The 24539-nt window shown below is 42.8% G+C and overlaps 1 protein-coding gene across 11 annotated transcripts in view; it reads right to left on the bottom strand.

The window, feature by feature from the left end:
* NTAQ1 (N-terminal glutamine amidase 1) overlaps positions 1-14581 on the bottom strand; it is a gene marked incomplete at its 3' end in the record, with an annotated part of 167322 nt that extends 152741 nt beyond the window's left edge. For 6 of the 11 annotated variants that reach the window (XM_081258257.1, XM_081258252.1, XM_081258250.1 and 3 more), the window contains exons 1-5: positions 14315-14581; positions 12575-12674; positions 11740-11790; positions 7174-7322; positions 6427-6551 (exon numbers count right to left, since the gene is read on the bottom strand). In XM_081258257.1, coding sequence (XP_081114383.1) covers positions 6427-6551; positions 7174-7322; positions 11740-11790; positions 12575-12674; positions 14315-14403 — 514 coding nt within the window. In that variant the 5' untranslated portion in view covers positions 14404-14581. Of the gene's footprint in view, positions 1-683; positions 1371-6333; positions 6552-7173; positions 7323-11739; positions 11791-12574; positions 12675-13655; positions 13774-14314 lie in introns of those variants that run through there. The other 5 variants (XM_081258254.1, XM_081258255.1, XM_081258247.1 and 2 more) reach the window with 4 other exon arrangements.
* Positions 14582-24539: the final 9958 nt, after the last annotated feature.

Here is a 24539-nt window from a genome sequence, read left to right as displayed (position 1 = left end):
AAGCTCCAAAAAATGCAATTTGTAAATCAGATCACAATCCTTTGGGGTCTCTGAATTCTTTTTGCTCAGGGCAAAGTATTTCTGTGGTACAACCTGCCAAAATCTATCTTCTTTATTGTAGTCACATACTTTTTAAATGACCATCTGAAACTCAACAAAGTTATCTAAGTTTAGGGTCTATATTTAACTCTAACTTACAAAAATAATTTAGGTTGTATCTGTATTCCTCTTACCAAAGTTGATTCACTTTCTCCCAGCATCTTCCAGGTCAGCCGAGCCAAATGGATATATGGTCTTTCCTTAGACTGACTGACTGACTGACTCCTGAGGAAATGACTGCAGGTGTCCCTCCAGAGCACAAGGCAGAGGATTTGAATGGAAGTTTCTGAGTAAGCAGAAGACTCATCTAAGAGCAAAAGTCTGCACAGCCCTATGAGAAGAAATCTGCTCATTTTTACAGCAGAACCATGGAGGACGTGAATGAGAGCTGGTGCTATATGCTGGTTTAATGCCAAACATCTTTTATCTGGAATTATATGATGAAAGCCAAATTTCCAAAACATCTTCAGGAAAGAAGACTTATCAATGTATTTTAAAGCAATGGTTCCCATCTATAATTGAGACATTCTTGGGTATCCCAGATTATCAAAGAGGGACACAAAATCTTCAAAACAAAATTAATTTAGGTCAATTTTATTTAAAAACATATATAAATAGGCCAAACAACACTTAAGCCTGAGAGGGCTGCAATCTTTGCTAAGAACAGAATGAATGGTCCAGAAAGACTAATACTTATTGCTGATTGAGCTCACAACGTCGGCCCTCTTCAGGCAGCAGCACAGTCACTAGCAAACATTTTACGGGCACCTTTTATGGGCATTAGAGATTCACAGAGCAACGGGCCACAGCCCTGCCCTCAAGGAGCTTACAGTATAGCTGGAGAGACATGAACCATCCAAAACAGACACAAAGTCCACACATTTATCATAACAAAAGCAATTACTGGCGTAAGTCTTCACATTTTTTAACAAATGAGCAGTAGGAATATCTGAGCAACTACATCAAGTTTCAACCTGACATACCAAAAAAAAATTGTTTCTATCTATTCTTTTGTTCACTTATGCTTCAACTCAATTGAATTAAAAGAGGAAAGCATAATTCCAAGCCAAATGTACCATCATAACGTTTGCTCTCTCAGATGAAGGGGTGGATTGTTCACGTCCTAGAATTTCTCCATGGCACTACATCCAGAGGTCAAGTTCAGTAGTTCTGACTGCCAAACCGATGTACAAATTCAGACAGTGAGTAGACGGCTCCCCATCCTACCTCAGGATCCATACTGATAAAATCATTCAGGTTCATTTTGGAATCTACAAAAATACATGAAAGAAATGTCCACTGAAAGCACAATTCTGGCTTAACAGCAATAAAACAACCCAGAAGACCAAAAGTAGGGAAAATTATTCAAATGTTTCACAAGGGGTCAATATCACTTCTCTGGTATTCTTGTCTCAAATGTATAACATCAATCTAATCATGACAAAACATCACACAAACCCAAACTGAGGGACACTATACATAGTCAATGACCGGTACCCTTCAAAAGGGTAAAAGTTGTAAAGAAGAAAAAAAAAAATTGTCACAGACTGAAGGAGAATGAGATGAGGAGACATGACAGCTACATGTAATATCCTGAGTTAGATTCTGGACCAGAAAACAGAAATAGGGGGAAAAGTTACAAAATTTAAGTAAAGTCTATAAGTTAACAGTACTGTGCCAATATTTTCATACTGATTTATTATTTTCTTGATTTAGATAATTACACTATGGTTTTCTCAGATCCCCCAGGAATCTGAGTAAGAGGTATACAGGAGCTCTCTGTACTGTTGTAACCAATTCCCTAGCAGTCTAAAGTTATTTCAAAATAAAAAGTTAAATGAAAAAATGCATAAATAAGCAAACTGCCAGTTTACTGGATACAGCTGCCAATTTATAGGAAATACAGAGGATACAAAAGAGATACAATCAGCAAAATCCAGGCCGTTTCTCCCAGATTCATTTCTTCAACAAATAAATTACAAGGAAAAAAAAAAAAAGTGGGACTAGGAATGTCTGAATATTAAAAAAGACTCTAAAGAGACATACCAACCAAGCACGATGGGGGGGTTTTATCTGGACCTTGATTCACATGAACAAACTACATGAAAAAAGATTATGACTTCATGAGATAACTGCGATAATCTCAACACTGACTACAGAGATATATGTTGATTTTAAAGAATTATTGTTAATTTTTTTAGATGTAATAATGGCATTGTGGTCATATATTTTTTAAACTAATCCTTATATTTTAGAGATTCATACTGAAATATTTAGAGTTGAAAGGATATAATATCTGGAATTTGCTTCAACATAATACAGGAAAGGGGAAAGTGGATGGGATATCAGCCATGAGCCGATAACTGCTGAAAGTCTAATACACTGTTCTGCCTAGTTTTGTATATGATTTAAATTTTCCATATTACAAATTTTTAAGTGTATACAGAGATGCTTCTACTCATCAAAGAACTGTTATGGGAACTGCACTTCCACCATAAACTGTCAGAAAAGTGGACAAAATATATTTAGCAACTGTTTCCAGACACCAGACAATGGGCAACACACGACTGACTGCTAAGAAAAGAGAAACAAGGGCAGGAGCTGTAGGATCCCTCCAGCCACTGCCCGGGGGGCTGTTTCTAGACCACAGCACCAAGGCAGGGACACAAACAGCATGGGAGTTTCCCGCCGATGGGAAGACACAGATCTAAGTTCAGGAGGGCCTGGCAGCTACATGTGAGGGACACAGTGTGGGAGAGGAGAGAAGTACGCAGAGTGTCCCGGATTTTTGCAGAGGGAACCCACTCCTCTACCCCTAAGTCTTTGGTTAGGGACTAATCTCATGAGGCCAGGAAAGAAGCACCATAAAGCAGTCGGTCTAATAGCTCCCAGAACTTCCATGGTCCCCACCAGCCAGGGTAGAGAGAACTCATGACACACGGGCATTTGGTAGAATCCTCAGAAGGGTCACACCAGAGCAGTGGGGCTAAATTAGCCCTGGGTTAAAGGCTGCTTTGAACCTGCACTAAAAAAGCCTAAAACCAAGCCCTGACAGGATCCAGCTGACCCCCAGGAATTTAAGTGCATGACAGAACCAACTCCAACACTGTTTTTAAAAGTACCTCAAATTCACAAAGCCCGGCACCCAACCAAGTATTACAAATCACACAAAGAAACAGGAAAATATGACTCAACACCAGGAGGAAAATCAGTCAACATTCACAGACAGAAACGACAGAGATAACAGAGTCGGCAGACAAGGACCAGCTATTATAAACATGCTCCGTATACTCAAAAGGGTAGAGTAAAACATGAGCATGACAAAGAGGGAAATGGAAGATATTAAATCAGCCCCAAATGGAATGTCTAGAGATGAAAAAATAAAATATGTACAATTTAGGAAAAAAAGCACTGGATGGGATTAACAGCAAATTAGTTAATGAAGAAGAAAAGATCAATAAATTTACAGACAAAATAATTACTCAAAATGAAGCACATACAGAAAAAGTCTGAAAAAAAATGAACATCATTGACCTAAGAGAAGTAACAAGCCATCTAACATACATGTAGGGGAAGGACAAGAATTTTTTTAAAAGGGGGAGAGGTCAGAAAAAATATTTGAAGAGGTAATGGCCAAATGTTTCCAAATTCGATGAAAACTATAAATCCACCAATCTAAGAATCTTAACAAACCTCAAGTTGAATAAGCCTAAAGAAAACTATGCTACAGTCCATCATAACCAAATTGCTGAAATGGAGAGATAAAGAGAAAAACCTTAAAAAGCAGCCAGAGCAGGGAAAAAACACACACTACATTTAGAGAAGCAAACACAAGAACAATGGCATGCTCCTTGATCAGAAACTAAGCAAGCAGAAAACAGAGAGAGACACCTTTAACAAACTGAAAGAAAAAACATGTAAAACCAGCATACATTACCCAACAAATGTATCTTTCAAAATGAAGGTAAGCACTTAGGATACAGAAAACTAGAAGCAGAGTCACTCCCACCCTTACAACAAGAAAAGCTAGATAATCAGCAAAAGCAGGACTTCTGTTGAAGTCATCAGAGAGCCAGGGATGCACAATGACCAAGGAATCCAAAATAAAGGAAAAACAGGCGCCTCCCAGGAGAGATGGGGCAAAAGTTCTTGCTTACCTGGGGTAGATGCCAGACTCCATGTAAGTCAGCTAAAATCTTTAAAAAATGGCTAAAGGAAACCTCAACTTCCGAAATACAACTGTATTCATTTTCTAGGGCTTTTTAATGTAAGTAAATAAAAGATGATTACGATCTGCAGGCATTCATTACCTAATAACATATAAAAATAAAATAAGAATTTTTTTAATTTTTAAAGATCAATGTATAACAAATCAGCACTTGCCTATAATCTCCCCAAGAGGCACTACAACATTTCTGTTTACATAACACTGGTCCTCCAGCTGGGCTCAAATTAGCCAGTGTTACTATAACACGTCATCTGAGACAAGGAGATGAGAGGTAAATGCAGACAAAAGGTAGCAAAGGGCTCAGAAAGAGAAGGGGACAAATATGGTAGACCCTATAACTCAGCCCAAGACTTGGGAAATGTCCTTAAGAACTGAACCATCTGTGGCTGGTACTGGAACTGAGCCTTCAGAGCAAGGCTGCAAGACTGTGAATCTCCGTTTCCTTCTTTTTTCAGGGAGGGGAGGAAAAAAAAAGAGTTCCTTTATTTAAAATACACTAAATGCTGAATTGAAAATAGTGGGCCTGCAGACACATGACCACCAAAATTATTAAATGTATAGGCTTAATTGTAATGTGCAACACATCAAATGTACTAAATTTTAAGCCCTAAAGGCCAATTCCATAACTAAACGCAGGGGACCAAGGAAAGCTGCTATGAAAAAAACAAAGCTGCATCAGTTTAAAGTTTGATGGCTTCTTGAACCATTTTTTTTCTTTTTTAACCTTTTTATTTTTAATAAAGCAATACTAATTAGCTAAAGGTAATTCCCCTGTCTCCTAACTTCAAATACATTCCTTTGATAAATACAGGGCTTGAAGTAATGGATTTACCACACGAGAGAACATGAACATGTGGTTAAATTACTACACAAGAAACCAGTATGTTTACCCCACATTCAGAGCAGATTCTTTTGAGTTCCAATGTCAACCTCAGGAGGCCTCTGATGAGCTAGTTACATAGAAGGGGTTGGCACAAAGCCTGGCACCTTTGCCAGGCACCTCTTAGGAAGTAGTCATTAAACCCAAAGGAACGACCGGGGCTGACAAGGTGGTGTTTACTGAAGGTCCACGACATGTCAGGCTCTGTGTTAGTGCTCACGTGTAGAAGAGAAACGGGGAGCCGTGCAAGCATTGTCCAGACCACGCCGTGCAGCAGGGTGTGTGAGACTGAAAGCAAGAACCATGATGCCCTTTCCTGACCTGAGCTATCCCAAATCTAATGCTGAGGCTGGGAACCAGGTTGGTGAACCCAAAGAAACTCCAATATAAACTTTAAAAATCATGAGAGCTTTTCACAGAGAGCCTCAAAAATCAGAGCTGGAATCCTCTTTCAGTGTTCACTCACTTCAAATACACCAAATATATTTTTTACTTTCTCCCCTGCTGAACTCTGAACACTAATGTCCTATTTTTCTGGCATCCTTCACGGCTTACAGAGCATTTTGACTCAGACGGTATCATCCTTGTGAGGGGATGTTTCACCAATAAATGGCAACGTTGCAAATTAATTCCCACCATAAATAATGTTTCCAACTCAGGTGAATGCCAAACAATAGTAACACGGTGAAGAATCCTTTACCTACTTAAGTCTCGAGAAATTCGTAATTGGACTGAAAGCACATAAATGAGATGAGTGGGGCAATACAACCTGCTAGCTCTCACCTCCTTCTAATGCAGATTTTGTCACAGAGCCAGTGAAACAACATTTCACACATCCCAAAGATGCACTGGGGACTTCCTTCACCATCACACGACACCCACCACGGCAAGGCGCTACTAGTCCCACCGTTAAGCGGCACAAACACGCAGATCTCCCCAAGTCCAGGGCGCGAGCAGCAGGTACACCCAACATTCCAGCAACGGGGTCGTGGTTCGGCTCCCTCACGCCTTGCCTCTCCCATGAGTTCTGGTGCCTTCTGGTCCCGTTCTCTGTGCCTTAATTTCTGAATCTGATAAATATAAGAACTATACTCCCTCTTACCTCTTACCACTCAGGGAGTCTTACCCAAAGAACAATGCACTTCTTGTCCTTGGTTAAGGGAACACGCTCATCTGCACAGTGATGGGAAACCCCTCTGAGAGGGCGTCCTTGGCTCACCTCCAGTCTCAATGCAGGGATATGATGGAGGAGGTTCTCTCCAGTTCCCACTGGAGTCTTTCATGTGAGATCGGTCAGAAGCAAAGTTCTTCAAATATGAATCTGCGCGGATCACTCTAAATTTCCTGTACATAAACCAACATTCGTTTATATCACAGTTGAAATTCTAACTCAATTCTCATATAGACTCATTTTCTATGACATGCACAAAACTAGACAGGCATTTCTGTACTATTAGTGACACACAAATATATATGTAGCTTTAATACCTGTTAAAGACGCCATGAGAAATGATCAGCTGAAATCCCAGACTACAAAGGCATGGAAGTATATAGCTGGTTGCCGTTACTTGCTCAGTGTATGTACGAGGGGCAGAGGCGTAATGTCCAGGTGCTGCCGTCACAGCCCTCTGACTTCTGTCATTGCCAGGCATCCAGCTCCGCCACCAACCAACCACCCACCCAAAACGAAGAGTATGAGAGAAATGCCCAAAATGACTGTTGGAAAACGTTCTGGATCTCATCACACAAATTTTTAAAGACTGCCAACCTTTTATACAATGGACAACCTTTAAAACATTAAAACATTTTGAATCTTCTGTAGAGCACATGATTCTCAAACGTCAACTCAATGGTGAAGACAAGTGATCTTTACTAAACCAATGCAAAAACAAACACACAAAGTAACTCTGTCTAATTGTCAAGGTCCAACTTCAGAAAGCAGGTAAATCCACCTGAATTTCCTCACCTTCTGAACTGTGGATGGATGTCCTCATCAGACTTAAAGGCATCTTCCACATAAGTATCAAAGGGGCAGGGAAATGGCAGGACAGTGTCAAGATCATAAATGAAGCTCTGTCCTCCACTTGAAACATGAAGCAAGACAACATGGTAATCCTAGAAGTAAAAGTTGCTGAAGTTAACCAGGTTACCTTATGATGGTATATTCCAAGGTTATAGTAATTATGCATATATATCATCAAAAACAGATACAAGGGACTTCCCTGGTGGTCCAGTGGTAAAGAATCCACCTTACAATGCAGGGGATGCGGGTTCAATCTCTGGTCAGGGAACTAAAATCCCACATGCTGCAGGGCAACTAAGCCCGTGCGCCACAACTACTGAGCTCGCACGCTTCAATTAGAGAGCCTGCATGCCACAAACTACAGAGCCCATGCGCTCTGGAACCCGTGCGCCACAGCCAGAGAGAGAAAACCCGCATACCACAACTAGAGAGAAGCCCGCATGCCCCAACAAAAGACCCCACACGCCTCAACGAAGATACCACGCGCCGCAACTAAGACCCGACACAGCCAAAAATAAATAAAATAAATCTTAAAAAAAAATAAAGTTGAAGGCTTAAAAACAAACAAACAAAAAAACATATACAAGACTAAGACAGTCCTCCTTATACTAGCAAAATAAAGCAAACACAAAACCCTGAAAACAGACCAAATGTCCAGCGACAGGAAACAGTCAAATAGTGGAAAGGTTTATGTACGTTAAATGTTCACCTTTCGATCCAGCAATTTTACCATTAGGGATCCAGCCTATAGAAAAATGGCCACATGCATGTAAAGGTATATAAACAAAGCAAATCTCTGCAGCACTGTTTATAACACTGAAAATTCAGAAACAACCAGAAGTCCACCAAGAGGGGAATGGTTAACAAACCACGATGCAGCCATAAGATGGAGTCCTACGCAGCTGCTAAAGAGAAGTAGGTAAATTTTTGTGGAAATTGGACTAAGTCCATGTTACACAGTTGGATGGAAAAAGCAAATTGCAGATTATGTATTATATATTATTTTTAAAATTTATGTGTACATAAAGACAGATGTGTGCATTCAGAAGTACACATGCATGCATATGAGTACAGAGAAAAAAGTCTACAAGGATATCCTCCAAACCATTAACAAAGGGGACAGCTTGAGGTGAGCCTGGAGAGGGGAAGGACTTTAAAATGTGGTTGTTATTGTTTTTAAGTCAGCCAAGCCCTAATCTGTAGCCATTAAGGAAGAAGAATACAGAGAGCTTCTCCTGCACAGCTGGGTCCCAGCGCACATGTGAATTCTCACTCTCACTCCCGGACACGGGGCACTGCCCAAACCAGCTAAGGGCTCGAAGGGATGTCAGGGAGGTTTATCAATGGACATGAGGGCAGTGGGATGCTTAGAGCTCCTCAGAAGAAAAACGCTCTCACAGAGAACAGCACTGCGAGATAAAAAGTTCAATCACATCAATACGATGTTAGAAATACCATCTTACATTTCTAGTACTTCAGAGCTTACAAGCACTTTCTCAAACGATGTTTCATTTGACCCTGTGAGGTGGGGAACGTAATTGAGACGGGAGATGTTGTACCATCAGAGCTGAAAGTGCTTCCTTCGGCTCCAGTTCTATCTTAGAAAGCAGAACAGCATCAGAAATGAAAGCGTATTCCCTGTTCTCCCCTTAATGCATCCTACCCTCCAGATACCTGAACTAAGCGCTGCTCCCCCGCTAACAGTCCACGACCCCCTTCCCCCAGGCTCGTTCACGGTACTCGGCTCCATCTGCACCACCGTCTCCTCCGCTCTCCCCACGTCTATCACTCAAGCTCCGGCTCAAATGCTTTCTTCCCCATGAGCCCATCTTTGATCCTCTCCCACCCCTGCCAGAAGCAGTCTCCGCCGTATCCAAAATCTGTTTCTCTCTTCACATCTTCTACCCTATATTACAGGTTTTTTTGAAATATGTACTCCCTATTTTTTTGGGGGAAACCATGCTATGAAAATACAGATACGAAGATGAGAAAGATAGGTCCTTAACCTCAAGGAGTTCCTAGAGAAGCGAGTGGGAAACACAAGTCAACTGCTGCAGAACGGTGAGGTGATGAGGTAATTCAGCGGAGGTGGGAGAGGGTGCAGGCACAGGCGCCTGAAGCGGGGTCACCTGGCTCAGCCTCAGCCCCACCACTAGCCAGCTTCCTCCTCTACAGGACGGAGATAACTGTGGTGTCTACCTCGCAGTATCACTCACAGTATGACTGAGAGAATTAATGAGACTACTATGTAAATAATCAGCCTTATAAAAAGCCAACCAAGGGCTTCCCTGGTGGCGCAGTGGTTGAGAGTCCGCCTGCCGATGCAGGGGACACAGGTTCGTGCCCCGGTCCGGGAAGATCCCACATGCCGCGGGGCGGCTGGGCCTGTGGGCCGTGGCTGCTGAGCCTGCGCGTCCGGGGCCTGTACTTTGCGGCGGGAGGGGTCGCGGTGGTGAGAGGCCTGCGTACCACAAAAAAGAAAAAAAAAAGCCAACCAAGGCGGGGCGGGGGTGGTGGCGTGTGGACGGGGAGGAAAAGGCAGGCAACTGTTAAGGAGCGTTTCACTGAGGAAAGGCTGCCGTCACTGCCTCTTGCCTGAAGGGGAGAGCCTCCCAGAAGGAGGACACAACTTGTGGAAAGGCACAAACAGGGACTTCCCTGGTGGTCCAGTGTTTAAGACCCCACACTTCCACTGCAGGGAGCGTGTGTTCATCCCCTGGTCAGGGAACTAAGACCAGGGAACGAGGCACAGCCCAAAAAAAAAAGAAAGAAAAAGGCATAAACAAGGAATATCCTTCTGGCTAGCTTGGTTCCATATTCCTACATAACAGATGGTTGGTGAACTCGAGAGGGAAAGCAGGCTTCAACTAGGAGTCACCTTCACGGCAGAGATGGGGAACCAAGGAATGCACATTCCAGCAATAGCCTCACTCTCTGAGCTGGGTACAGAGCTTGTCCAAATGCCTGGGAAACACCCAGTGGGGCTAGAGGCAGAGACGTCCACTTAGAAAGTGACCTGTTCCTTCGGGGACCGTGCCTCTACCCACTTAGGGAAGCCTACCCATTCCCTGCAACGGAACAGCAGTGAGGCCCAGATCAATCTGCCAGAGACTTACTCCACATAGAAAATCTGTGGGGAGACTTCTTGAAACAAGGTTCCCCACTCTGAGCCACCATGAGCTGCTGTGTAAAGGGGGACAGGTCCTTTCCCTGCGAGTTTCCTGAAGACAGGAAGCAAGATCATGACTCAAAATCAGCTGAGCACTTCAGCAATGGGCATGTTTGCTAGGGCAGATGGACAGTCCGCAACTGGGGTTATTGTAGCTCTGCTAACAATAATAGCTAACTCTTCTGGAGCACTGGTACCAGATACCAGGACAATGCCTGAAATGCATTATCTCACCAAAGCCTCCGGTGTCCAGAGGAAGACACCGAAGAAAGAGCGTAAATAACCTGTCCAGCTCACACAGCCCACCAATGGGAGGACTGGGGTTTAACCCCGATGTGTCCGACTCAGGCTGCACTCCTAACCCAACACTGCTGGATTTGGGGCTTCAATGTTAGAGCAGCGGATCCCCTGCTGGTGGAGGAAGCAAGAGCATGAGGCCAAGGATTTCAGTCTATTTTGTGCCTGGCATATAAGAAGCGCTCAATAAATATATGTTAAGTAAATGAATGAAGCCAATTCAAATGATATCTTATTCTAAATAAGCATCAGAAACCTGATGTTTGTTGCATTATCATGAATGGAGTTTTACTTTATCTTCATGTTTCTTAGCATAAACAATTCCATTCTTCAGGGGACCAGTTTAAGGTGACATATGGATGTGTACTGGAAAGGACCCAGCCCTGCCAATGATCAGCTAAATGACCCTGAGCTATTCACTTTGCCTTTCTTGGCTTGTTTCTTCACCTGAAAAATGAAGGGGTTGGAGCAGGTCCATGTTTTCCAAACGCCAGTCATGTTCACTCAGAAGTTTACTAAGAACGCTAATTCCTGAACCTCTAGATCGACTAGATCAAAAACCTGTATTTTTATTTTTATTTTTTTTCCTGCCATGCCGCACATCTTGCAGGATCTTAGTTCCCCGACCAGGGATTGAACCCAGGCCCCTGCCAGTGAAAGCCCTGAGTCCTAACCACTGCACTGCCAGGGAATTCCCAGAAACCTGTATTTTTCACAATCTCTGGATAATTCTACTGTGCAGCTGGACTAGATAAGGTTCAAGTTCCTTCCAGTGCTAAATAGACAAGAGTCTAGATAACAAATGTATCTGCTACATCAGCCATTTAAAATCATTCCTATAATAATTTCAAAATTAAAAGAAAACATGCCCATGAGTGCTTCTACCTTAGACCAAATAACATCTATCGTCAAGAAGTCAAATTATTAATAATTATCATAGTCTTTCTCTACTGCCCCATTATTCCTGCTCTACCAAAACATAAAAACCACTCATGGATTACAAGTACTATTGCATCAGAAGCTGTCTGTGTTGACCATCTTACCCAGATCACAGGTCCATCTCCAGCTCTTGCCTGTTGTTTCCAGATAGGTATCTACAAAATACAATAACTCTCCTAAGCCACAACTTCAGTTAAACCACTACTAAATTCTTTAAGGCAATACATACATGAAAAATAAAATACTTCTAGGCAACCAACAATCAAGGTGAAAGAATGAATGGATAAGAAGAAATCCAAATCCTTCCAAGTGTCCTTAACAATGAAGAAGCAATAATTAATTACAAGATGTTTTCTGGAGAGTAGAAAGAGACCTAAACTAGGAGTTGGAATTCCTGGCAAGTTCAAATCTTGCTTTCCCACTTAATTATTCATGGGACCTCCCTGAGTCTGTATTTCCTCATCTATAAAACGGAGACAGCTGTCTGGACTACTTCACAGGGTTTCCACTGGGATCAAACAAGATGATGCTCACAAAAGTGCTTTACAAAATATTAAGGGCTTACTTTTCTTAATACTTCATAGAAGTTTACTACAGTTCCATTAAAACTCCAGAAACAAAGAAACCTTTACTTCAAACCTGAGAATATGTGCCTCTAACTTAATTTAAAAATTAAGTTTAATTTAAAAAGCTCTAACTTAATACCTAAAGAAAAGGGATTTTATTTGCATAAACATACCATCATATATTTCCTTACCTGCAAGTAAGGGACTAAGCTCTACTAACTCAACCATGTCCTGGTAGGGAAAAAATCTCATTCAAAAACAAACCTTAAAATGTTGCTGTATTTTATAAGGCACATTTTACAACAGTGCTAAACCCATGGTCTATTTAGCTTCTAACGTAATCCTAAATTTCCACAATCACTCCCCAACTTACCATCTTCCTCTCATTAGATATGAAGACAGCATAACACTCTTCTAAAGGATACTGGTCATGGTTTTTGATGTATTCACAGAGCTTCCAAATATTTTCTTCACTGAAATAAAGTAATTGTTTAATCAGTATAATTAAACAAGAACACTCTATGTCTTTCAAATTTGCACAAAAGACTGATAATGACATTTTAAAAAATTGGTAGAGACCTGAAACACCATCTCATCCAACAATTGGCTAACAGTTGAACCGTCTCAAAAACATCCCCAGCAAGGGACTTTGCTGGTGGTGCAGTGGTTAAGAATCCGCCTGCCAATGCAGGGGACACGGGTTTGATCCCCGGTCCGGGAAGATCCCACATGCCGCGGAACGGCTGGGCCCGTGAGCCATGGCCGCTGAGCCTGCGCGTCTGGAGCCTGTGCTCCGCAACGGGAGAGGCCACAACAGTGAGAGGGCCGCGTACCGCAAAAAAAAAAAAAAAAAAAAAAAAAAAAAAAAACCAACAACAATGAATGGATGTTAGGGACAAGAACTAACAGGACTGAGGTGGGAGCCAGGGCAGGAGTAAAGTGCAGAAGAAGCACGGTTCCACCATTACAGAGGTTCCAGGTTCAGAACCACCACTGGATAGATGTGTGACCCTGGGCAAACAACAGGCCTCTCTGTGGCTCAGTCTTTTCATGAGGAGAATGATAACAAAAGACCTATCTCCTAAGCATGGATGGAAGTACTTGGCACTAGGCCTGACAAGCAGTCAGAGCTGAACAAATGGTGAGCTCTTCCTAGCATCGCTTTGGTGACCATGTGAAGGAAGGAAAGGCAGTTTTAGAGGACCCTAAGGTTTTTTGTGCAGGGGCTGGAAAGTGGGGTTAGAAGTCATTATTCAAGCAAGGGAAAGGTATAGGTGTGGGAGTGAAAAGGACCAAGATAAGAGTGGTGATTCCGCCAGAGAGGTGGCCTAGAACAGGGCTACAGTGGGTGGAGTCCAGAGCCAAACTCTGCGTGTAAATCCCCATTCCTTCCTTCACAAGCTATGTGGCCTTAGGCAAATTACTTGCATCCCTCTGTGCTCCAACGTGCTCACCTTTAAAATGGGGACAACAGTACCGACCTCCTCGTGTAACTGTGGGGCTCACATGACTTCGTTTACATAAACGTCTCAGAACAATTCTTGGCATATATCAAGTGCTAGGTGTAAATGTAACCACTGTTATAATGACGACACGGCGGATCAGATCCTGGTTTCTGGTACAAAAGGGCCTGAATTGGATCCCGGGCTGCTATTAGCTGGGTGATCTTGGGAATGCTACTGTAAGATCTCTGCCGTTTCATTCTCTTCCAAAATTAAGATGACCTTCACATCAGTGTGAAACCACGCAGGCTTCAGCAGAATAATTTCCAAAGGCTCTCTGCGGTCCACCCTCCGCCTCCAACTCCCCTTCCTGGCCGCCCAAGCCCTGAGATCTGCTGACAAACGTCCAAGCGAAAGGAGCCGGGCAGAAGTAACGCACCACCAACCCTACCACTCCTGGCGAATACCCCCCCACACCCACCCACACGCCCACGCTCGACTCAAGGAACAAGGGCTGCCACTCCCACTCCCTCCTCCCCTCAAACCGGAAAACTCGCCAGCCAAGGCCCAGAGCGGCCCCGGGGAGGGGCCGGGAAGAGGCGGGGCTCGGCTGCGACGCCGCAGCCGAGCGGGCCAGAGAGATGCCGGGAGCCACCCTCGCTCCCCCTCACCAGTAGCAGCTGTTGTAGACACAGGCGTCCCGCGGGGGGCTGGCCGGCTGGTAGTGGGCGGCTGCGGCGGCGGAGAGGTCCCCTTCCATGGCGGGCCTCGGCACACGCCTGAGGCAGACGGGACGAGCCCCGCGGGCGGGCTTCGGCGAAGGCGTCGGCGCACTACGCGCAACGCGGGTTCGCGGGGCGGAGTGGGCGGAGCTCGAGGCCGCTGATGGCGTCCCCGGGTGGTGGGGCCTGGGGCAGGGTAGGCGGAGCCTGGGCGAGCGGAAGCGTAGGATCCCCGCGCAAGGAGTTTGAGACGCGCGTTGCAGATTCCGGAAGGGTGGAGCCGGGGCGGGGGTGGGGGGCGTGGTCAGTGGGCGGACGCGAGCTGCCCTGGGTTGGTGGGGCACGTCCTGTTGGGCGGAGCCTGGGCGGGGCGAGCGACGCAAAGTCCCGGCGTGCGAAACTTGGGACGAGGTGGGCGGAGCTCGAGGCGCGCAGTGGGGGTACCGTGAGGGTGGAGCCAGGGCGGCGTAGGCGGATACGGGGTTGGGTGAGCGGCGTGGGTTCACAGTGGGCGGAGCCCAGGGCGAGGGGGACTTCATGGTTCCTGGTGGGCGAAGCCCCGCCAGTTGGGTGGGGCCAGGGGCGGGGCGGGGCGGCACGTGGTCCTAGAGCGGCTGCGGCGCCAGGCTTGCTGGAGGTTTGGGGAACAGCTGGGTTGCAGTCAGCGTGGGGAAAAGGGGGTCACCGGCTGGCCGCTTGAGACACGAGTCAGGGGAGGGCTTGGAGTTGGTAAACGGTGCTTCATGAGTCTCCGAGGAGTCCGAGACCCTGTTACCTGTTGCCGGCTGTGGCAGATGAGACTCGGAAGACTCCACGTGTGCAAGTGAAATAACAGGACCTCTGTGTGAAAAACAAAGGTTTAGTTTGAGTTTGGTGGGGGTGTGTGAAGCGGAGAGGATGATGGGGGGGTTAATTCCAAATATATTGGCTCAGAAAGGTATGTTGATTTTTTTAACATAGTAAGAACAGTTTTGAGAGGGTCCTCATGATATCCTTTTTGTGTTAATCATACATTTGTTTATTTGCTGGCAGTCTGGAAGGAAAGACAGCAGATTGTTGCAAGTGTTTATCGCTGCGTGCGCCACAATTGCTGAGCCTGCGCTCTAGAGCCCACGAGCGCGCCTAGATGCTGCACTTTGCAGCAAGAGAAGCCACTGCAGTGAGAAGCCCGCGCACCACAACTAGAGAAAACCCGTGTGCTGCGATGAAGACCCAACCCAGCCAAAAAGAAAAAACTTTAAAAAAAAAATGTTTATCTCTGGTTAATGAGTGGCATGGAGGACTTTCACTTTAGACTTATATCCTTCTGAATGTTTAAATTTGCAAGTGACATATATAGCTGATCAGGGTATTTCCCATTATAAAAACTTAAATTGTTAGTTTATTTTATTGGTTTTTAGATTCTCCCAGCCTCATGAATTGTAAAGCCCAAAAGTCCTAAAGACTTTGAACATAAGTCATTGTGTCAGTTATCAGTGTATTGCCTCTCAGGTCCAAATACATACTTCAACATAGGCTCTGTGATAAAAAACGGAATTCCTTTAAGCATTTCTTCTTTAAAGTGAGCACGATGTTAAGCCTTCTCAGTTAAGTTCGCTGGAGGAAGAAGCTTCCTGCAGTTTCTGGGACCTGACCAGAGTTAGGAGTGTGGTTAGGAGAGACCGGACCAGAGTTAGGAGTGCGATCATGAAAACATCCAGTAGGGTCTGCTCCAGCCACAGGCCCAAACTCGGTCCTTCTGCGACCTTGCAGCTTCAGCCTGGCAATAACCTGTATGCAGCCCTCTTGACACAGAAACCAGAGCCCCGCGAGGCCTGCAGGCAACCACCTGCCCATTGTCCTTCAGCAAGACTTTTGGGGGCAGGGTCACACACGGAGCAGTCCTTCCGCCCCCCCCACCCCAGTATTCTCCCCAGGCCTCTTGAAGGCCTTCTGTCCTTGCTGGCACCCAGATTCCTATGGCTCCCCACAGGGCCGGTTGGTGATTGCTCGCCTTCACCCGCTTCTCTGCCATTTGCCTAGCAACTCCAGACTGCCTGCAGCCTGGCTAAACCAGCAAACTTCTCTGCTGTCCGGTAGCCAACCCAACGAGATCCAGACCCCTCTCAAATTTGTCCTTGCATACTCTCCCTCAGCCCTAGTTACCATATAGTTTCCTTTTATCTTACAGGTCACTTTTATCATAGTTAATTCTTGACCTTCAAATTCCCTTGTTTAACCTACCATGTGGTTTCTTCTTATTGGACCCAGACTACTGCAGGACTTTGAAGCCAAACTAGGTAGGTTCTACTACTTACTATTTGTGTGACCTTGGGCAAAGTTACCTCACCTCTCTATGCCTCAATTTCTTCATCTAAAATGAAGTTAATGATAATAACACCTCCCTCATAGGGTTGTTACGAGGGGTGACTGAATTTATATATATAAAGCAGTTAGAATATGTGCTGACATATCATAATAAATGTTAGCTGGGACTTCCTTGGTGGCACAGTGGTTAAGACTCTGCGTTCCCAATGCAGGGGGCCCGGGTTTGATCCCGGGTCAGGGAACTAGATCCCACATGCATGCTGCAACTAAGAGTTCTCATGCCACAACTAAGGAGCCCACCTGCTGTAACTAAGACCTGGCACAGTCAGATAAATAATATTTTTAATTAAAAAAAATGTTAGCGACCACAATTTGTGGTATAATTTCACTCCGTTATCTCCAATACACCGTATACTCCTGTCAATGAGTGTCTTACTACTCCTCAGACACTAAAACTTTGCAAAAGGTATACATATATTCGATCTAATGTGTGCTCTTTCGCTTTCCTTACTTGCAGCTTTTCCCAGGGAAAGTTCATTGCTGCCTTCCATTTTTGCACAGCTTTTTTTTTTCTGTTTTGTCATGACTTTTTAGTCATATGCCTTCAGTACTATTATCATCTTAAGTAACTCAACCTGACTCTACCTCTGCCATGAGCAGTTCCATGACACGGTCTTGTCTTGAGAGGTGAGACAAAATAATAGCTCCAGAGTCTCTAGCTCAAATCCTTTCTCAGCTACTTACTATCCTGTATGGCCTTGGACAAGTCACCAACCTTTCTGTTTGTCAGTTTCTTTGTAAAATGAGAATAATAAAAGTCGAGTGTCTACCTAATGATGCTGTAGCAAGCATTAAATAAACTAATCTGTGCAAAAAGCATAGTGCCTGGCACAACACAAGTACCCTATGTAGCAAACAACTACAGAGTTTTGCAGTTATGATTATTATTATATTTCTCTGTAAACAGAGTATAAGCACTGTGCCTGGGATAAATCCTTGTTGAATTAATGACTTTGTTTTATTAGGATACAAGTGAGGTTACTGTCACAAAGAAACTCAAAAATGTAGTGGTTTAAATGAGATACAGATGCATTTCTCATATAACACCCTGAACATTTACATTCCAGAGCTGATGTAGTGTCTCCACAGTGTCTGTTACCCAGGCTCCTGAGATTTGGATGGAAAGCCTTATCTAGAGTGTTGCCCTGGTCCACATATTTCAAGAATGCTCACCACCATATGTGCTACAATTGCATGCTGGCCAGCAAAATCAGGAAAAAGCAGGAGCGGAAGGTTTAAGAACAAAATCCACAAGTTGTACGCATCACTGCTGCTCACATTCCACTGCCTAAAAGATAACCACAAGGTCACACCCAGGTGCAAGGGAGATTAGGAAATGTAGGGTTTATTTTGGGCAGCCCAGCTAACATCTGAGTATGTCAAGCAGAAGGAGGGAATGAATATTGAGAGAGCCAGTAGTCTCTGCCATCACGTGCTTTCTTTATGCTTCTAAACTTTGTCTCATAAGCAGGAATTACTCTTTAAATTGGAAAAAAATAGATCATATTTTTAAAATACATACAATTTCATGGTAAAGACTATAAAAAAGGATATGGTTTCAGAGGAGTAGGAGGTGCATAGACCCAGATTCTGACCTACAAATCCCAGTGATCTGGATGTGGAAGAAATAAGAGATGCACTCACACAAGCCAATATCCAGTGAAATCAGGATGTTAAAGGGCAGGGGTTTGGAGGAGGAACACATAACAAAGGAAAATATTAAAAAGGACCATGGATGTGAAAGGGGAGATTCAGGAAGTCTATAGCACACAATACAGTCAGGTTTAATAGCAAAAAGGGCTTTTGTTTTTTATTGGGGGAGGGGGTATTTTATGCTCAATATTAAGAGCTAGAAGAAAAAGAAAGATAATCCCACTGCTTGAGACCACATGATACGATAATGATCAGACAAAGAACACAGAAATACCCAATGTCTGTCTATTTTGCTTGCATTTTCTATCAAAGAAAATGATCCTCAAGCTGTAAAGAACAAAGAAAATAGCAGTAAGAAGAAATTAAAAGCCAAGATAGGTGCGGTGGTAGAAATCACCAAGTTGCCTTAAATGGGTTAAAAATCTTTAGACTCAAATGAGTTACATTCTAGCATACTGATAGTGCTTTAGATTATGACCCCAAAGCCTTTCTTAAGGATCTTTGAGAAAATATGTTGGAAGAGATAACATAAGACTAAATATGAATAGTTGCTGTCTTCAGTTTCATAAAAGGAAAAATACATATATTCCAGACAGTATACCCTGATGAACTTGATGTTTAGTCCCAGGATGATTTGTGACCATGAAAAAAAGGTGATTATTTAGAGGCCTCTACTGGTTTGCCAAGCCCACTTCATGCCAAATGGACCTCATTTCATGTTGCTGGAAGAATTATTTGATCGTTAGAATAGGATTATAGCACAAACAGAGTATAACTTGATTCCCACAAAGCAGCTGTCCCAGTTATACTAGTCATGACTCAATCAGTTAAAAGTCAAGGGAAGAGAGGCTGTTTACTAGCCCACTGAACGGGAAGGACACTGAAGTGGCCCTCACAGTAAAAGGATGAGCTGCAGAAACCAGGGTCTCAAGGGACCAGAAGCAGAGCTCACTTCCCCAGGCCTTCTTGCTCCCCACTCTCTGTCTGCTTCTCAGTGCTTGGCTTCATTCTGAGGTCACTTCCCTTCTTGCTGTGGGAGGATGGCTGCTGGCAGCCCCATTTTGTACTTTCCAGGCTTGACAACCCTAGTGGAAAGAGAAAACTTCTTTTTCCTCATGGCAATCACACAGAGTGACTTGTACCTTTATTTTTTACATTTCTGTACTGCTTGAATTTTTCACATGGGTTACTTTCTAATAACAAATTTTTTAATAAAACACTTCTAAAAAATCAAGTTTATCAACATCAGTATAAAAAGCTACATGGACAGACTATTGCTCACTCAACTTTTCCCCTACGGTTGTACATTTAGTTTGTTTTCAGATCCTACTATTATAAATAAAGCTGCAGTCAACATCTTTGTACATAAATCTTGGTCCATGCCTCTAATTATTTATGTTTGGAGGGAGTCCTACAAGTGGAATTCCTGGGCCAAAGGTTTTAAATATTTTCCGGGTCTCTTGATACATGTTGCTATACTGCTTTTAAGAAACAAGCGTATACCTCAATATCCCATTGTTATTAAAAAACAAAAATATAGGCAAAAAACCTGGCATTCCCATTGTTATTTTATTTTGCATTTATCTGATTACTACTTTCCCGTGTTAAAGGGATAACTTCAACATAAAGCAGTAAATGCTAAGGCAGCAATGTGCTATGTGAGCTCTGGGGCGGCAGGAGGAAGCACCTCATCATTGAGGGTGGGGAGTTGGGCTGGGTTGGAATGCAATACTATGATTACTAATCTTACTTAGAATGCAGTGGGAGGGAGGCAATAGTCCCAGGACCCATGCCTGTGGTATTAGACTGAGGGCTGTGTACCACACCTTACATGGGAAAATTGAGAAACAGAAGTATATTCAGGGGAGGCTGATAAAGAGGGAAAGTCTGAAAACCACATCATAAAATTGTGATGTGTCTTCCTGGCTCACTTCCTGTGCCAACATACCCCCTCTTCTGGTCCCCCATCCTCCAGATCTGATAGGGGTATCTGTCTGACATGGCAGTGTCCATTATAGGAAACCACTGGTAAGGGACCTGTGGTCCAGTGGTTAAGATTCCACACCTCAATTGCCAGGGGCACATGTTTGATCCCTCATCAGGGAACTAAGATCCCGCACGCCACCAAAACAAAACAAACAGAAAAGGAAACCACTGGTACAACTCCCTTTTCTGACCTGAAGCCTCTATACTAGATAGAGTTCTTGACTGTAAACAACAGAAACCATCTCTGGCTAACTGAAACAGGAAGTCAAATTTACTAGAAGAATGGGGAGGAGGGAGTCTGGGTAGGACTTGGAGGGGAGGAAGCACAGCCAGGTCACACTGATAAAATGCTCCAACAATCCAAAACTCAGCTGGTGAGAATGCCACCATTAAATGCTCCCGCCTCTGTACCCTCTGCTGCTGCTACCAAGAATAATCTCTGCCCCTGCATCTTTGGGTCACTTCTTCAAGACGTAATGCATGTCCCAGGTGGGAGCAACCTACTGATTGAGATGAGGTAACATGCCTGAGCCCTAGTTGCCAGATTAACAGAGAAATGAAGTATCCGTCCCTGTAGGATTTCCACTGAAGGAGGTGGGCCCTGCCTAACCCAAACCCACTCAAAGAGAAAATCTCTCAGGTAGGAGAGGTGTCTGTTTAAATTCAGAGTAGCTAAAAAATGGAAAATGTCAACTATGACCCCCACCTCCATGGGATTAGTGATTTTCTCCTCTTTCATGTGAAATCAATGAGATTAGCTATCAAATTTAAGTAAGGTCAGATATACCACATTTTTGAAAGAAATCCTGTTCAAACTGATGTTTACTTTCTATTTTCGTTACTAAACAGAAAGGGACCCACCTATGACCTCATCTCAAATGAGGTAGTGAATTATGATTAGCTCTTACTTCAGGCCTCTTTTCCGTCACGTGTGAGGTAAGAACACTTGACCCTCTTTAGGAAGGCAGCGAGTATGGGAAAGAACTTCAGTGTCTACTGCCCCTCTTTTCCTACATCAAGACATTCCGGTCGACAATAGCTAAGACTTCAGCAAAAGAAAGAAATGACCTGCCAAAGACCAATTCCAGACCAATTCTATAAGTTCCTAAGGCTGCTGTAACAAATTACCACAAATTGGGTGCCTTAAACCTCCCACCTGCCACACACACATGCACACACACACACGCACACATGCACACACACACTCAGAAATTTATTCTCTCACAGTTCAGGAGGCCAGAAGCCTGAAATCAAGGTGTCAGCAGGGCTGGTTCCTTCTGGAGGTTCTGAGGGAGAATGTTCCATACTTCTCTCCAAGCTTCTGGTGGTTGCTGGCAATCCTTGGTGGTCCTTGGCTTACAGATGCATCACTCCAATTTCTGCCTCCATCTTCACATGACCTTCTTCTCTGTGAGTCTGTGTGTCAGATCTTCCTCTCCTCTCTCTTATGACACCAGACTTGGATTTAGGGTCCACCGTATATCCAGGATGATCTCATTTCAAGATCCTAATTACATCTGCAAAGGCCCTATTTCAAATTAGGTCATGTTTACAGACGCCAGAGTTTAGGACTTGGATGTATCCTGTTGAGGTACACGGATCAAACCACTATAACAACTAAAGGCTGAAGCAAGTATGGTAATTCTTAATGTTGTTGGAGAGAGTAAAGGAGCAAAGAAAACCATTTGGCTGGCTCCATCTCTTGGTGTTCTGAAATTTCTATTTCTTTGCTTATTTAAAAAAACTATATGGGAACACATGTATATGTATAACTGATTCACTTTGTTATAAAGCAGAAACTAACGCACCATTGTAAAGCAATTATACTCCAATAAAGATGTTTAAAAAAAGATATTATAAAATATTTCTAACATCCTAAAAAAAAACAACTAAACTAAAAACCAAAATGACAGCTATAACTTCTGTGGAGGTCAATTTGGTAATATATAACAAAATCACAAATGTATATGCCTTTTGGGTGGAAGTTCTTTCCATAAATGTTTATTGATGTATAATATGCTTAAAGAAAAGTGGACATACCATAATGGTAGACTATGCTACTTTAAATATTGTTCTTTCTGCTTTCATTTATATTGGGTAAACAATCTTTATATATATATATTTGAATTTTATTTTATTTTTTTATACAGCAGGTTCTTATGAGTTATCAATTTTATACATATTGGTGTATATATGTCAGTCCCAATCTCTCAATTCATCCCACCACCACGATCCCCCTAAACAATCATCTTAAAGCTTTCTTTTCCCTATTGTAAAAGTAATACATATTTAATGCAAAAAAAAATCAGAAAAACTGAGAAAAGTACAGAGAAACTACACAACAACCATACTATTACCATCCAGAAATTAAACATTAACATTTTGTTGTAGTTTCTTTGGGGGTTTTTCCAATGCAAGTATACACATATACTTTTTTCTTTTTGAATTTTATTTTATTTATTCTTTTAAACAGCAGGTTCTTATTAGTTATCAATTTGATACATATTGGTGCATATATGTCAGTCCCAATCTCTCAATTCATCCCACCACCACCATCCCCCTAAACAATCACCTTAAAGCTTTTTTTCCCTATTGTAAATGTAATACATATTTAGTGCAAAAAATAAAAACAGAAAAATTGAGAAAAGTACAGAGAAACTACACAACAACCATACTATTACCATCCAGAAATTAAACATTAACATTTTGTTGTAGTTTCTTTGGGGGTTTTTCCAATGCAAGTATACACATATACTTTTTTTTAAACGAAGATGTAACTGTATGGTATCTATTTCTTTGTACATTCTTAACAAGTTACAATGCACTGTGCACAACTTTCCATATAATTAAATTAACACAGAGTTGCATCATAATTTTTAATAACAATTCTTCTTAAGGTCCCACTGAGGGACATTCAAGTTGTTTTCAGCTTTTTGACATTATAAATAATGCTGAGGTAAATATAATTTTTTCAAACTCTTAAAAGGCCAAATTTTAAGTGCTGAATATATAGTAACTTGTGTATCTTAAATGTGCATGGAAAGGAATTCCTGATATTCCCTCCAAACTTGCTTTAGCCAGAGCCTTCTCTAAGTTAGGTACAGCTCCATCTTGCCATTAGCTCAAGCAAACAAACAAGCAACCAACTATTGGAGTCATCTTTGACTCTTCTCTTTCCCTCATGCCTAAATCCAATTAATTAGCAAATTTATGTGCTCTTTCTTCCAAAAATACCTAGTATTTGACCATTTCTCATTACCTCCACAGCTCTCATACTGGTCTGTGTCATGTCATCGCTTGCCTGGATAATTGTAGTGGCCTCCTAACTAGAGTTGCCAGATTTAGCAAATAAAAATACAGGACAACCAGTTAAAGTTGAATTTCAGATTAACAACAATTTTTTTAAGCATAAGTTTGTCCCCAATATTACATTTTCCATGCAGCAGCCAGACGGATTCTTTCAAAAAGTCAGAATAAGTCACTCCTCTGTTCAAAACCCTGTGATGTCTTTTCATCTCATAATAAAAAGCAAAAGCCTGAAAGCTGAGGCCTTGCAGGATCGGCTCCTAGCAGCTTTTTCCTCTTTGATCTCGTCAGCCCACTGTCCTCTCCTTCCCCCTGCTTGCATCTCTCTTCTCCCAGATGTACCTAACCTCCTTTAGGTCTTTGTTTACACTTCGTGAGACCTTCCCTAATCGCCGTTTAAAACTGCACGCTTCCCTTCACCTTCCTTACTCTGTATTTCTCTGTTAATACTTACTAACTTTCAACAAACGGATCATTTAGTTTGTTGTCTTTCTCCTTTTACCAGAATTTAAGTTCCATGAGGGCATTTTTGCTCTCTTTGTTCACAGCTGCATCCCCAGTGCTTAGAATACTGCCTGACACATAACAGATGCTCAATCAATATTTAATACATGTCGAATTAAGGAAATGTAGTTATCCAAATCAATAAATAGCTTTTGTTTGTTTCACTAGGGCTCCTCTCACATTCTGATCATTCAGCATGTTGCTATCTATTTCAAAGTAGTCACGTTAACTGTTTTAATTTTTTAGAGAAGCCATCTTCTGTAATTCTGTAATATTGGCAAACATTTATGTGCAGACACGGTTCTAAGGTATAATAAAATCTTAGAACCTCAGGTATTGTAATTAGAGGTAATACACA

Source organism: Mesoplodon bidens (assembly GCF_964165515.1).
Source record: "Mesoplodon bidens genome assembly, chromosome: 16".
Taxonomy (NCBI): domain Eukaryota; kingdom Metazoa; phylum Chordata; class Mammalia; order Artiodactyla; family Ziphiidae; genus Mesoplodon; species Mesoplodon bidens.
Note: the sequence above shows the minus strand (reverse complement) of the source record. Positions and strands in the feature narration are given on the sequence as shown.